Source organism: Herpailurus yagouaroundi, unplaced genomic scaffold (genome assembly GCF_014898765.1).
Source record: "Herpailurus yagouaroundi ecotype Mexico unplaced genomic scaffold, PumYag 250, whole genome shotgun sequence".
Classification (NCBI taxonomy): domain Eukaryota; kingdom Metazoa; phylum Chordata; class Mammalia; order Carnivora; family Felidae; genus Herpailurus; species Herpailurus yagouaroundi.
The window spans coordinates 19,921,364-19,938,162 of NW_024412467.1; the positions used below are offsets into that span (position 1 = coordinate 19,921,364).

At 38.8% G+C, this 16,799-nt stretch overlaps 1 protein-coding gene across 2 annotated transcripts in view; it reads left to right on the top strand.

Annotated features, from left to right (window-relative positions):
- The window catches only part of F13A1 (coagulation factor XIII A chain), a 163,328-nt gene that overhangs the window by 101,277 nt on the left and 45,252 nt on the right, over window positions 1–16,799 (top strand). For both annotated transcript variants that reach the window (XM_040460663.1, XM_040460664.1), the window contains exons 9-10: window positions 14,613–14,716; window positions 16,350–16,438. In XM_040460663.1, the coding sequence (XP_040316597.1) occupies window positions 14,613–14,716; window positions 16,350–16,438 (193 nt within the window). The remainder of the gene's footprint in view (window positions 1–14,612; window positions 14,717–16,349; window positions 16,439–16,799) is intronic.

A 16,799-nucleotide genomic window follows, 5' to 3' on the forward strand; every position in this document is an offset into this window, starting at 1 on the left:
CCTCTCACCACCTTTTCTGCTTCTCTACCCTCTAAGTGTCTAATCCCTGGCTTCTTTAAGGACAAACCCACTCCTCACTCTCTTAGTTTTAGAGGTCCAACAGCCAATAGTGTCCCAAATTCCCTCTGGAAGACAACAGCTCTCTAGATCCCATGACTTCTTTTTGTTCAGTTTCTAAGCCACTCCTCCCCATGTCCCTTTCCATCCTGCTCACATTCCCAGGGAAGTTGTTCAACTCCTGACAATGGAGCTTCAAGAGAGATGGGCGGAAGCTCGTGCTATCCATGCCCTCGGGATGTGAAGAGAAGGGGGCTGAGCACATGCGTGTACGCCAAGATCCATAGCTGACCCGTCTGCTTCTTGAGGTCCAGCTGATTGGCCAATTGGCAGATGTAGAAAACATCCTAACTCGAAGTTTTAAACATTTTATATGATATTAAAGATAATTGGGAAAATGGTGAACAGTAAAACAATCAGCAAGTCTTTACCTCCTTTATTGCCTTTTCATTTGAAATTCAGGAGGTTTGATTAAACTGGCATTTTCAATTTAATTTTTGAAAATAATTGTGAACAAGCACATTTGTATTTATCCGTTTCAGCTCAAAGTTGCAACAATCTAAGCATTAGTCAGTGATCCAAGTGGAAAGTAATCACAATTTTATTTTGTTTTTCCCAAGGCATCATGGAAAAACACTATATCAAGTCAGACTATTCTTGTAATTTTTTTCCCTCCCTCTCTTCTCTCCATGGTGTAAGGTAATACAATTAGCTCTGCCACTAATTAGCTGGGTCACTTTGGGCAAGTTGCTTGATTTCTCTGGGCTGTAATGTTCTCATATGTAAATGTATGAGTTTGGTCTTAATTATCTCTAGGGACATTTCTAGCTTCCCCCTCAAAAAAAAAGTTTTAATAAATTTCACTCTTCTTCCAGCAAGGGCTTTCCTCTCATAATTCCAGAAAGTTCTAGAAAGTAGAAGTACCATATGCTTCTACAACGGTAGAGCATAGTTCTCTACCACTTGCTCTCTGTGAAGACCTGTTCATCTGCACAGGGCCAGCTGTGATCCACTCACTAGGTGCTGCTTTGCAAATTGACTTCACATCAGCTCTCAAGGAAGGAAAAAAAAATCAAACAGACACCACAGAAAAATTTTGTAGTTTTTAGCATCAGTGAATCTCGTTCTTTTACAAAAATTCCAACTTCCTTCAACACTTGTTGGAAAGAGTACAGTTGTTATTGTTTTATTTTTTTTTCACTCTAAATGCAAAAATCTCTGCTGCAATGGGAAGTATTGACTCTATCAATAAAGCTCTTGGGAAACAAGTTTTAGAGCAGAAATTAAGCAGCCTTCACACCTGGAGGCCAGCACGGGATATAATACTGATCCTAATTCTCATTGCAGTCTCTGCACTGGGCATACTGGTTTGCATATTGTAGGTGTGTTTTTGAAGTTTAGATTGATCTATCTTGTACATTGCTTTAGAGACTCAGTGTGTTCCAGCTAGTTGGACTTTCAGATTCTTGTATAATACTAAGCTTTAATTACTGTATGTGCAAAAAAGGATTATACAAAAACTAATTCCAGATGAAAAAAAGTAGAGAAAATTTTCTGAATATAGACCAAACTGCTTACAGATGTTTGTAAAACTAACCTGTGATACATCCAGGCTACCAATTCCAAACATCTACGGAAGACATTCTTTTCAAATAGGTTATCTTTTTAATGTTACCGTCAGCCAAATTGTCTTTGAGGGACTCCTCTAGAACAAGATCATGAGTTCTGTCACTAGAGAACTAAGAATATGCACTCTGAATCTATACCAGAGCCTTGAAGAAAGGATGGTAAAAGTTATTTGCCACCTCCAAAGAATCAAAATACCTCATGCTTATGGAGTGCTTTCATTGTGCCAGGTTCTGATCTAACTGGGTGACACATAATAACTTGTTTGATCTTTTTAACAACCTGTTAGGGTGCTTGCTATTATTGTCTCCATTTATAGATGAAGAAACTGAGGCACAGTAACCTAAACATAGTCAGCAGCCAATAAGTGGCAGAGCCTGAATTACAAACCCAAAGGGGTTGACTCTAGAGCTCACTTTTTAAATAATACTTTTACTGAAATATAATTAACATAGCAGTAATTTTAAAGTTACAAGATTTTATATTGGGCTTACAATATAGAAAGATATAATCTAAATTATAATAATAGCACAAAGGACAAAGGGAATGGAACAAAGTTTTTGTATGTTATTAAAAATAGGTTGGTATTAATCTGAACTAGAGTTTTCAGTTAGAATGTTAATTATAATCCCAGGGAAACTACTAAGGAAAAACTGAAAAAAATATATAGTAAAAGAAACAGAGAAAGAACTAAAATGGCATACTAGAAAATATCTTTTTACACAAAGTAAAGAAGGAATGAGGAATAAAGAAGAAAAAGAACATAATACATATAGCAAGGAACCAGTAAAATGGCAGATGTCAGTCCTACTTATCAGTAATTGGATTAAATATCAATGGATCAAATATTAAGATATGCTTTATGGCCTAACATATGGTCTATTCCAAAGAATGTTTCATTCCCATTTGAGAGATGTGTATTTTGTTGCTGTTGGGTAGGACATTTTGTAGACATCCATTAGGTCCGGTTGGCTTATTGTGTTGTTCTAGTCTTCTATTTGCTTGTTAATCTTCTACCTGCTTGTTGTGTCCATTATTGAAAGTGCAGTATTGAAGTATCTAACTTTTATTTGTTAAATTGGTTTTTTTTTTTGTTTGCTTGCTTGTTTGTCTTTATTAAGGTACAAGTGACATTGGTTTGGGGTGTACAACATAATGATTAATATATGTGTATATTGCAAAATGATCACCATAAATTACATAGTTACAAAATTTGTGTGTGTGTGTGTGTGTGTGTGTGTGTGTGTGTGTGTGTAATGAAGACATTTAAGGTCTCAACTACCAACGTTCAAATAACTGGAAGTTTGTATCTTTTGACCCACTTTACCCCTTTTGCCTCCCCCCCTACTCTTCACCTCTGGTTGTTAAATTGTCTATTTTTCCCTTCTGCTTTTAGATATGGGTATGTTAATGATTATTATGTTTTCCTAATAGCATTACCTTTTTGTCATTATAAAATTTCCTTCTTTGTCTCTAGTAACAATATTTGTCATAAAGTCTATTTTGTCTGACATAAATATAGCTGCTCCAGTTATCTTTTGAGTCTATTTTCACAGCCTGTTTTTCCATCTTTTTACTTTCAACCTATTTGCATCTTTGAATATAAAGTGTATCTCTTGGATAAAACATACAGTTTTGTTATCCATCTTGCCAGTCTCTGCCTTTTGACTTTAGTGTTTAGTCTACAAGTGTTTAATGTAATTACTGATATATCTGCAATTTTACTATATCCTTTCCATATGCATTATGTCTTTTTTCTTCCCCTATTTCTCCATTACTTTCTTACTTTGTGTAAAAAAATATTTTGTGGTATACTATTTTAATTCTTTTTCTGTTTCTTTTGACTATATATATTTCACTTTTTTCCTTAGTAGTTTCCCTGGGGATTACAATTTAAAACCATAAATTGCAACAACCTGGTTCATACTAATACCAATTAATTTCAATAGCATTCAAAAACTCTGTTCTACTCCTTCTGCCTTTGTTCTGTTATTGTAATACAGATTATATCTTTCTACATTATAAGCCCACCAACACAATTTACAATTACTGCTTTATGAAGCTGTCTTTAAAATCTGGGGTGCCTGGGTGGCTCAGTCGGCTAAGTGTCTGACTTCAACTCAGGTCATGATCTCACAGTTCGTGGGTTCGAGTCTTATGTTGGGCTCTGTGCTGACAGCTCACAGCCTGGAGCCGGATTCGGATTCTGTGTCTCCCTCTCTCTCTGCCCCTCCCCCACTCACTCTCTGTCTCCCTCTCATAGATAGATAGATAAATAAATAAATAAATAAAATCAGAAAGAAGAATTAAAAGCAAATATACATTTATACTGTTTTGTTTATTTCTCTATGTAGTTACCTTTGCCTTCTTTTTTGAAGGATACTTTTCTTAGATATACAGTTCTTATTTAACTTTTTCTTTCAGCAGTTTGAACATATCATCCCACTGGCTTCTAGCTTCCGTGGTTTCTGATGAGTAGTCAGTATTCATCCTATTAGTGATCTCTTATACATAATGAATCACTTTTCTCATACTGTGTTCAAGATTCTCTCTTTATTTTCATCATTCTGCAGTTTGACTCTGAGGTATTTAGGCATGTGTGTGTGTGTATGTGTGTGTGTGTGTGTGTGTGTATCTATAAATGTATGTACACACACACACACACACACACACACATATATATATATATAGCTTTGAGTTTGTCCTATTTGAGATTTTTTGACTTCTCAGATATATACATTAATGTCTCATCAAATCTGGAAAGTTTTAGCTGTTATTTTTTTCAAATATTTTTTCTGCTCCTTTCTCTCTTTCCTTTTCTTCAGGGACCTTCACTATGAGTATGTTTGTACACCTGCTGGTATCCCACATGTCTCTGGGGCTTTGTTCATTTTTCTTCATAGTTTTTCTTCTGTTATTCAGACTAGTCATTTCAACTGACTTATCTTCAAGTTCACTTATTCTTTCTTCTTTGTGTCTACTCAGATCTGCTTTGGAGACCCACTAGTGAATTTTTGAATTTTTCATTCTAGTTATTACATAGTTCAGCTCCAGAATTTCTGTTTGATTCCTTTTCATAATTGTTATCTTTTTCATTGATATCCTCTATTTGATTAAACATCATTCACATGGTTTTCTTTAGTTATTTGAACATGTTTGTTATACCTTAAACTTTTTGTCTGGTAAACCCAATGTCTTGGCTTCCTTGGTGATAGTTTCCCTTAATTTTTAATTTTTTTAAATGTTTATTTCTTTTTGAGAGAGAGAGTGTGTGCATAAGTGGGGGAGTGGCAGAGAGATGGAGATACAGGGTCCAAAACAGGCTCCAGGCCCTGAGCTGCCAGCACAGAGTCCGGCACAGAACTCTAATTCACAAGCAGTAAGATCATGACCTGAGCCCAAGTCAGACACTCAACTGATACCCAGACGCCCCAGTGACAGTTTCTCTTGATTGTTTATGTTTGTTTGTTTGTTTTTCTGTATATGGACCATACTTTTCTGTTTCTTTGCATGTCTTCCATTTTTAAACAGTACTAGATATTTTTTTTAATGTTTATTTATTTTTGACACAGAGAGAGACAGAGCATGAACAGGGGAGGGTCAGAGAGAGGGAGACACAGAATCTGAAGCAGGCTCCAGGCTCCGAGCTATCAGCACAGAGCCCGATGCGGGGCTCGAACTCACGGACTGTGCGATCATGACCTGAGCCCAAGTCGGATGTTTAACCAACTGAGCTACCCAACAGGTGCCCCAACAATACTAGACATTTTAAATAACATAATGTGACAACTCTGTAAATCAGATTTCCTGCTCCCCAGAGTCTGTTGTTGATGTTTGTGTTGTTGTTGTTGTTGCTGCTGCTGCTGTTTGTTTGATGACTTTCCCAGACTAATTCTGTCAAGTGTCCATTCTTTATCATGTGTGGCCACAGATGTCTCTGCTGGGTTAGCTTAATGGTCAGTTAACAGTTGGACAAAAATTTCTTTAAATACCTTGAACTAACAAGGTCTCAGTCTTACTAAGGAGCTCTCTGTTTGTTGGAAGAAGGTCTTCAACACTCCATCAGCAAATTTATAATTCTGCTGGCGCCTTTACTTCCTGCTTGCACAGTACCTCGAGATCAGCTAGAAATGAGAATTTAGAGCCCTCTTAGGGCTTTCTTGGGAATGCTCACAGCCCTGCATATGTGTGTGGCCACCTAGACTCTCAAGAGTATGTCAAAGTTGTTCAAAGCCCCCTGTGAACATTTCAGTCCTTAGGGTTTCCTTTTAAGTTTATTAGGGAGCCAACCTTTTATTATCACCAATTGGTGTCACCCCTTTATGCAACCATGATTTTAAACAGTTGCTTCTAATTATTTGTGAAAAACATCCTTTGGATAATGTAATTTGCACAGAGTGAAGTCTGAATCAAATCAAATAAAAAGAAGTCCTGGGAATGGAGATTTTCAGAAAACTGCCAAACAAGTTAGTGACAATTCTTTGGAGATGGCGCTTTTAGGGAGTTACAAACCCATTTTCTCCCCTTCATTGGTTGCTAGGCTGGAAGTTTTTATAGCTACCATATTTGTGAAGCTGCTGACTTTCATGACTACCATGGAGCTATGGAGAGGGGGAGTGGGAATAAGGCAAATTCAAATGCTACAAAACCTACTATTCTTAATGAGATCCATTTGTTTTTGTTGACTAAGTCTTCAGATTGTTGTAAGTCTTCAGTTCATTCACAGAGTTCTAGAAAAGTTGGCTTTCATCATGTTTGTTAGTATTCTCATTGTTTTTGTGAAGGAGCACTTTCTTGGAAGTCCTTACTCTACCATTTTAGAAAAGTTTCCTTAGAGCACATTTTTAACCACTATACAAGTGATTTCAAATTAGGAGTCTACCACACTCCTTCACAGTTTTACATTTTGTAGGAATATTTTAGTATCTAGTATCATCTTCTTGACACATACCTGTTGAAAGACGTGTTATTTTATGTACATCCTTTTATTTCTCTATTTATTTTGTACATTATAGGGCATTATATTGCTCTTTTAGAAATTGTGTGTAAAAAGCTATCTATGGACTTAGTTTCAGTATAATAAAGGAATGTTATAAAATATTTTCTTTAAAACTAGGAAGGGGCATTGTTTTTTGAAGGTTGAAAATCATTGCCGTAGACTTCCCTTTCCTATGATAGTCCTATAAGAGAATATCTTCAAAGAGGGCCTGAAGTCCCTAATATACTCAACATCCACTTGAGAGAAAGCAAGGAGGGAGTTTGAGAAGTTAAACAAAATCAAAGGCTACTACAAATACATCTCAGAAAATTAAAATTCAAGAGAAAGTGAGAACCATCTGATAAATCACATAGAAAGCACTAAGATATTTTCATTAATAAGAAAAATATCATGTTTTGGTTACTCATAAATTCTGCCTAAGAGAGTCATCATACATACCATTCAATATTTACCAGTTTTTACATAATTAGAAGCTAATAAAATATAGGGGCCTCTGGGTGGCTCAGTTGGTTAAGTGTTGGACTTCAGTTCAGGTCATGATGTCATGGTTTGTGAGTTTGAGCCCCACATCGGGCTCTGTGCTGACAGTTCAGAGCCTGGACCCTGCTTCTGATTCTGTCTCTCCCTCTCTCTCTACCCCTGCCCGGCTCATGCTCTGTCTCTCTCTGTCTGTAAACAATAAACATTAAAAAAAGAAGCTAATAAAATATACACCACAAAGGCTATACTGAATGTATTAATTTCTTTTGATGATTAATAAGACCTCTAGAAAACCTTGTATAAATAAGAGCTATCAACCTTAGAATTTTATATTCATAAAGAGCTTTATAATGCAAAATGATAATTTTGGTACCTATTGAGACTGTTGGCTGTATTTTTTTTAAATCCCTTCAATGATTATGGATAAACTTGGGCAGGATTTATTATAGGCATTTTTTATACATTAGAGTTATCCAAACCAAATCTTCTCAAAATCCAATTTTTTCTTCATTTTCAGATGGGATATCAATTCCTAATTTTCTATGCCAGAGAGGGTAGTAAAGGTGGACAGGGCCTTATGTTCAAATTGAATCCAGCACAGGGAACCCAGAAGAGTTACAGAGAGCCTTCTGCTAAGAAGTAATGGCAAATGCGGGTCATATGGACAGGTGACATCTACTTCCTGAGCATTTTAAGAGTTGTTTGTTTGTTTTGTTTTTGCTTTGTTTTTGCCAAATTTAGTTTTATTCTCTGTCTTACCCTTTTTCTGGTGCCACAATGAGAAAAGTAAAACAGATAATCAAAACAGGGGAAGGTATCAGGGCACCTGGGTTACTCAGTCATTTGAGCATCAGCTCAGGTCATGATCTTGCATTTTGTAAGTTCAAGCCCCTCATTGGGCTCTGCTCTGGCAGTAAAGTCTGCTTGGGATCCTCTCTTTCCCTCTGTCTCTACCACTCCTATGTTTGTGTGCTTTAAATAAATAAATAAATAAATAAATAAATAAATAAATAAATAACTTTAAAAAAAAAGAGAGAGAGGTGCCCAGGAGGCTCAGTTGGTTAAGTGCCCGACTTTGGCTCAGATCATGATCTTGTGGTTATTGAGCTCGAGCCCCACTTCGGGCTCTGTGCTGACAGCTCAGAGCCCAGAGCCTGCTTCAGATTCTGTATCTCCCTCTCTCTCTCTCTGCCCCTCCCCCACTCGTGCTCTGTGTCTCTCTCTCTGTCAAAAATAAATAAACGCTAAAAAAAAAAGAGGGGAAACTATCGAAAGAAGAGAAAATACCTTCATTACTTCATTACTTCTCTTTTTTTCTTGGTGGGCAGTTGGTTTCTTTGGGGGGATGGGGGGGGTGACACTAGCCTGGTCTCCCCCTGATTGGACCTCTGACTTTTGAATGACAACCCCAGAAAGATTTTAAATGTCCCTTCCTGGTTTTAGTATTTCAACAGCCCCTAACTATGAACAGCTGCATTCTGAAGTAGGGTAGTGCTCCCAGCTCCCAGCTCCCAGCACCATAAAAGATTCTTCAAGCATGCCTCCCTTTCTCTGAATAATTCCTTTTTGTTGTCTTGCTTCATTACCTTTCCTAACTGACAAGTTTTTTCTTGGTCCAAGCTTTCATTTCCTCTTTGGAATGTCTTGTTAAACAAGCCTCAGAACCCACCAACTTGTCCCTACTTCTTTCAACAATTCCCACCCCACCCCATGCCTACCGCCATTGGAATGGCCAGATCTAAACAATTTCAGGGTGTGCTGTCATTTCTGTCACCAATCTCATTGCCTGGATTAAGAGTATAACAGATGAGCCAGGGAAGTGGGGCTGTGCCCATCTGCTACAAATACACAATTTGCAAGATAGATAAGTATCTTTCTTCCACCCCCTGTCATTTTTAAAATAAAAGAATTCAAATATTTGGTTTACACTTGAAGTTGGTCCAACACATCTCCTCGAGGGCTTTCTCTCGATCCTATTTGTACCTTCCCTTGAACCATAATAAAGCTGCAAAAACGGGGTTACAAGCCCACAGCTCTTTCTTCCCTTTTAGGGAAAACTTCCTGGACAGATTGTAAATGAGATGACCCTGTGGAGTGTTTAAGCAGTTAGCCAAGTTAAAGGTGGTAAAGGTCTCCTTGTTAAATTATCCACTTCATTGTCTTTGAACATCTAGAACACAGAGCCCCAAAGCCCATCTGGATCTCAGCTGTGTTCTCTATGCCTTCAACATCCCATGGGCTCTAGCAACTGTAGATATGACCTGAGCCAGTGGTTAGAACCAAAGCAAATTTTGAACTGTGCACTTAGATTTTTTTTGGAGGGGGGGAAGGGGGTACTAGTGCATGTTTATTATAAAAATTTCAAATATTGCTGAAAAAATCGTACAGAAGTCAGTCATCCATATTCTAACTGCTCAGAAAATTTCCAGTATCTCCTTAAGTATCCTTTGATATGTCTCTTTGCATATCATATTCATTTTTTTATTGCTGCATGACAAATTACAAAAAACTTAGCAGCTTAAAACAACACAAGTTTATTTTCAGTTTCTCTGGATCAGGAGTTTGGGCCAGGTTAACTGGGTCCTCTGCTCAAGGTCCCAAGTAATGGCAATCAAAGCGTTAGCTGGGGCCGTGGTCCCATGTGATATTCCGGGCTCTCTTTGAAGCCCTTTTAGTTTCTTGTAAATATTCAGTTCCTTGCAGCTGTAGAACTCATGGAAGCTTCCATCTTTTACAAGGCTAGTAGGAGAATGTCTCTGCTGCTTCAGGTCTCCACCTTGCTCTGTCCCTGACCTCTACACCCAGATTTAAAGAGTTTACCTGATTAGGTCAGGCCCACCCTGATATCTCCCTTTTAATTAACTCAGAGTCAACAGATTAATTACCTTAATTACATATGCAAAATCCTCTTTGCCACATAAAGTAACATAATCACAGGCATGATACACCATTCTATTCATAGATTTCACCCACATTCAAGGGGAGGAAATTATACAAGAGTGAAGGTCATTTAAAATTCTGCCTTCCATGCATATCTACATGTACAATGAACACATACACTGTGTGTGTTCTGGAGTATGATTTTTAACATTTAATATGCCATAAGTATCTATCCTGCCTAATAAATGTAGATATGCATTTCTGTGGCTGAATAAATTCTGTTTCGTATTTCAAAACAATCACATATTGGACAGTTAGGCTGTTTCTGATTTCTCTTCTTGCAAATTACACAAGGATGAACATTCAGATATATTTGTCTTTGCACCTATGCAAAGATTATTTGGTGCATATAAATTCCAAGGAAAGGGGTTTACTGAAGGGATAAACTAAACCAATGCTATGACAGTCCCTCCGAAAGTCCCTCAGCAATGCATGATGCTATTTTTCCAGTGAGGATCTGCCTTTGGTGAAGATTCTGTGGGTCCTTTGTACCAATTCTGCTGAGTTATTAGCATCCTTGAAAGAAGTTCTAGAAATCACTAGCTGTCACTGCAGGAAACAGACAAAAAGTAACATAAAGCACTTGTCACTTGTCACCCCCATCGTTATTCTCCCTCAAAAAAGTTATTTTCAACTTGATTAAATAGCTCTCAATGAAATGAGGGCTTTATTTTAATTTCCACACCACTTCTTTAGAAACTGGCAACAAGAAAAGTAGATCACTTTGAAGGTTTATAATTTTCTTTTACCTTTAAAGTGACACTGTGCATTCTGATTGTAGAGTGAGAAGTCAGGTTTCAAATGAAGCCTCTGAGAAAATATAAAACCGTGAATCTTAATAGCTAACAAACAAACAAGAGTTTAATTACACCTGCCTTGGAGATGTCCTACACTTACTAAAGGTTGTCCTTGCTTTTCAACCAAGCAATTCCTAAGGGCTAGCTTTAGTGCTGGGAATGTGACGGTGAACCAGACAGAAACCCAGAAGTGAATCACTCATGTTACGAATGCATAATGAAATTACAAGATGAAAACAGAAAGACCATGACAGATCTAGATAAAGAAACTTTAAAATAACCTTTCAGGAAGCATATGTATTTCCCAACCTGCAGAGCAAGGAAATAGAATTCAGAAATGTCTGTAAATATTAGTCCCTTTCACGGGGGACCTTGAAATCAAAGACAAGCATGTGTAACCAGAAATACTTAACATCCAGCCCAAAGGGAACTCTCATGGCATGAGTTCTCCCTGGCTATTCTTCAGCAGAGAGAATGGCATGATTTAAAAAAAGCCCCATGGCTTCGGAGTTAGCACCCTCCCACTCTGTTCATGGCTGGCCTGGGAGCACAGCCATTGGCTTACCACCCACTGTCTAAGGCCCAGCCCCAACCTCAGTTCCTTATCTGAGATCTGAAACTCAAAGCATGCTTATCTTGTTCAAGGCTAACCTGGCTCAGAGTATTTGAATTTAAATAAGGAGATTCTGGCATCTATTAATCTAGGGTAGTGGTGTAACAGTGGAATCTTAGCAAGAGCCAGGATTGCTAAACACAGATTGCCCACACGGATTGTGTAGGAAGCAGGACTATGTCCATTTGGGATTTTGCAAATGTTTCATTGCTGTTTCTCTGTATCTCTCTGCCTAATGATGCACTTTCACTGTTCTGAAGGGAGGTGAGCAGTCGTGTTTAAGCTCACAGTGACCTTCCTTCCAGCTTTAGTGCAAAGATGCAGGCTCTCAAGTGGGAACCAACCTCATGTGCCTGTCCAACACCTCCACACCTTGACCTTGACCTACATCTACATCTCCCTCCCCCTGCGGACAATGCCTCCACACCCATGCATGGTCTGGCTCTCCACCTCATCCTCCTGTGCTCTTTGTATTCCCATCTTTTATTCCATCTCCTATTCTCTGTTCCTGCTTCCTGTCCACTTGTTCCTCCTCTGTAGGCACAACAATCTCTTCTAATGTGAAAATCACCCAAACAATCCTCCCTGTGTTGCATTACCTTCTAGCCACTGCCCTATCTTCACAACCTAGATCACTCTGAGGGGAGAAACCTGTGCTCCCCGTGCTCCCCTCCTCTGGCTCTGTCCTCACTCTCCTCCACCAGCAGTACAGACACCAATAACTTGTCCAATCCCGAGTGTCACTTGTGCACGGAAAAATGTCTCTAGGATTTCACTTCCTGGGTTTCTCATGAGCACCCGAGTTCATCACGTCCAAAATTGAACTTGTCACCCACCCAGTACACACACCCCAACACGAACCGTCTTCTCTTCCTCCTTCATTCAGTCTTGGTAAATGAAGCCAGCATACTCCCTGGAAACACGAAAGTCTTCCTTCCTTCATCCATCTCCCTCACCACCACAAGCCTGTCGGCAGTACCCGCCCATGGCTCCCTGCCCTCCCAAGAGGTGGAGGCCACCTCAGCTCTGTCACCCATCCTGCCACCCCACCCACCTTCCACAAAGACAGATCTGCAAATTTAACTTGCCCAAGAATAGAGCTCAATTATTTGATTTGTGATAAAAGGATCTCACAGTCTCATCCTCCCCTATGGCATAGCTCATGGTTTAAGAGCATGGGCCCCAGAGCTCTACAGCTAACCAGCTGTGTGACCTCAGGTAAAATTCTTAACCTCTCTGTATTCCAGTTTTCTCCCATGCACACTGGAGTTAAGAATAATAGTACCTTTCTAATAGGGTATGGGAACATCAGATGTACCAATGAACATAAAAGTTTGACAACAGTGCCTGGCACACAGTGAGTGCTATGCTATTTGTCAGTTTTGTGACTTCCTGCCCATGCTTGCCTCCCACCCCTCCTTCCCCCATGCACACAGAGATTGGAGCATGGCGCCCTCATGCCACAACAGTGTGCAGTCCCCCAGACATGCCGTATGGGCTATTTCATGCCTCCACAATTTTGTTCTTTCATCTCTTGACTTTCTAAACTCCCACATTTTTCAGGACTTAGCTCAAATATCACTCCTGCTGTGAAGCTTTTCTTCACACCCTGAGAGTTGCCCCACTGAGACCTCAGTGCATCCCAAACCAATTTCCACTGTAGCTAAAACCACTGCTACTAATTATTTTTAAAAGTCTGAGACTTAACTATTTTGGAGCACTTATTGCATTCCAGGCCCTGTTCTAAGTGCTTTATATGCATTATCTTGTTTAAGCCTCACAGAAAATTGGTTTACCTGTTCGTCACTCCTCCTGGATCATGAGGGTCTTTATGGGCCAGAACCTATGTGTTGGTCATTGACACATCCCCAGCACCTAGTCTGGTACATAAAGGGCACATCGTTAAATTCATAACTCTGACTTGAGCCAACCAAAGATGAGCCGAACTCAGAGATGGGAACATGTCCGAATTCCTGACATTGAAGGACATTTAGGCAAAGGATAACTGTAGTTGGATTTGAAATTCAACAGTGCTATAAACAAAGACTGCAAGAACTACCTCACCCCACCGTTAAATTGTTATTACTATATGAATATTTTCTATAGCACAGATGGGTTAACGTGCTCTCATTTTTTCTATACTGTCATATAATTTCAGGTCTTTCCAAGGACATAATAATATAATTTGTGATACCATTTTATTCCATGCTTTTGTCTTAAGGGTCACATGCGAAGTTCTGGAAAGTTTTGCATGACCCTCAGCTCGTAGACTGACCACCTTTGATAAAGGGTAAAGAGATACTTGTTCTGACATCTTTTTATTCTTGTTGGACACCAAATGGAAATTTACCACAAATTTGAGACAATTATAATCAGGAGTTAATGTTATAGTTTCTATGGCAATGAATGGCCTAAGCCCATAAACACAAGCATTTTATTGCTTAATTGTTACAGGAAATATGCTTTTTATAAATCTAATATGCATAAATATAAATATAAAAGAAATTCAAACATATATGTATTTCTATTTCAATTAACTTTTCTTTTCTACCCATTTAGCACATAGTACTTTCTGTTTCATTAAAGCAGACAGTGGTTAAGATCAAAACTGTTTAGGGTGCCTGGATGGCTCAGGCTGTTAAGTATTAGACTCTTGATTTCAGCTCAGGTCATTATCTCATGGTTCATGAGATAGAGCCCTGTGTCAGGCTCTGTGCTATCAACACAGAGCCTGCTTTGGATTCTATGTGTGTCTCTCTCTCTGTCCCTCCCCATGCATGCATGCTCTTTCTCTCTCTCTCTCTCTCTCTCTCTCTCTCTCTCAAAAATAAACATTAAAAAAAAAACCTGTTTAATGCTCTGGGTGGTCTTGAAACTGATATTAGAGGGAAAGAGCCATGTTCAGATACCTGGTGCCCTCCCATGGTGCCAATGGGAATGCATCTTCCCAGCAAACTCAAGGCCAGAATATCTCTTCGGAGTTTTCAATTTGGTTTAAGCCATTCCAGCGATTTGTATATAGCATATTTGCAGGAGTTTTGGTCAACTTTTTATTGAATGGGATGGGAAGTTTAATCTCACCAGAGTGGTGTTTTCTCAGGAACTACCACTGCTGGAATGAAGCCTGGATGACAAGGTCTGATCTTCCTGTTGGATTTGGAGGTTGGCAAGCCGTGGACAGCACCCCCCAGGAAAACAGTGATGGTAAAACTGCATCTTCCCTCAGGGAACTTGTTTCACTGCCATCTTTATTTTGCTGTTAGGATTGCTTTTGATGTGTGGGAAACACTCCCTTTGGGAACCAACATCAAAAGTGTGCTTCCTGGGCACATGTACAGTATTAGCTGCCTGTCAATCAGGTTTAATTTCCTTTCAATGGCCGGCTTTCCCCTGATTATTCTATAACTGGTAAAAAAAAAATTTTTTTTAAAAGCACAAAACTTAACATATATAATTCATCTACTCTTGCTTTGATAAGCAGTTTTGAAGACAAGAGAAAAAAATATATCTGTGTAAGCATTTTTGCTAGGCTCTAAAATATACCTCAGCCCTCTGTGATATACAGTTATAAGATATAAGGCAGTAGAGAAAATAAGGAACTCAAAAAATAGTTACAGATCATCCTTTAAATTGTTGTTTTCCCAGAACCTGATTTCTTTTTATGTTGTTTGATTTCTTCCAAAACTTAAGTATGTATTTGTCATCTAACTTACAGGCTATGCTAAGCAATGAGCGGCAGCTGTGACCTCCCCCAGACTTTTATAAAATCACATCATAAGCCTCCATTTCTCTTTAATATGATGATAAACATCAGTGGCCTGGGGACATTATGTTTACTTCCTCAGGTGTTGATATGAGATATTGACGTATGTATATATACATATATATCCATAAACATTCATTACTTATTCATAAGAGTCTCTTACGCTTTATTTATGCTGGATTTTGAGGAAGAATGTTCAACACTTTCTGGTGTTCTGGATTATATATCATGAGGAGACATCAGAAATGACTAATGGCAGTTAATTTCTTATTAACTAGAGTTAGCTGGTTAAAATAAGGAACTTTAGGGGCGCCTGGGTGGCGCAGTCGGTTAAGCGTCTGACTTCAGCCAGGTCACGATCTCGCGGTCCGTGAGTTCGAGCCCCGCGTCGGGCTCTGGGCTGATGGCTCAGAGCCTGGAGCCTGTTTCCGATTCTGTGTCTCCCTCTCTCTCTGCCCCTCCCCGATTCATGCTCTGTCTCTCTCTGTCCCAAAAATAAATAAACGTTGAAAAAAAAAAAAGAAATACTTAAAAATAAAATAAGGAACTTTATCAAAGTATTCATATACCTACTAACTTCCTGAATGCATGTTGGGCATTGATCAACATGTGTGGTTAATGTCCAAATTTCCCTACTTAACACTTGACATATGTCTATAATGTCCAAAACCAAAAACCAAGAATCAAAACAAATAACAACACAACCACTAGGGACACATTACCCTTTCCAACATTCCAAACACCAGTTGGTTGTAAAAGGATCAATCCTATGTAGGCAAACAGCTCGGTACAAACACACTTGAGTATGTGTTGTAGGTGGAAGAACAGACACAGAAATAGTGATACCCTGTACACTTCTCATGGCTTCAATTTTTTTTTTTTTTTTTTGAGGAGGCATTTCCAACAAAGCCATCTTGATTACACATGTTGGTCATTTGCCCTCTCTGACCATGGGAAGTATTTGGGCTAATTCAGCAATGAAGTTGGGAACACTTGCCTCTACAGAGCCTGTATCTGCGTCTGGACAGAATTGAAGATGACAAACTCATACTTACCTTCCTCTATGTGATGCAGGGATGTATCGGTGTGGTCCAGCCTCTGTTCAAGCCATTAAGCACGGTCATATTTGCTTCCAGTTTGATGCACCCTTTGTTTTTGCAGAGGTAAGTGAAAAACTGTAGAAAAGTGCTTTCTTACCCAACCTGTTAACACTTGAAAAATAATACACCAGGTTGTTACTTCTAAATTTCTCAGGTACATGGCATGTGTTTCATGTCTACAAAGTTAACTAGACATGATTCCAACCTCTAGGCTCTTAAATCAAAATGCAGTTGTTACTTAACTTTTTTCTTTCTTTGATATTCTAAGATGTTCTCCTTGAAAAGCAATTGCATTACTAACCTTACCTTAGTTTTTCATGCCCATGAAATAGGTATCAACTGCTCCTAAGAAATTAAGTGGCTAAGTGAATCTTTCAGCTAAAGATTGGTAGAGACAGTCCATGAATTGAAATTTCAGAGCATA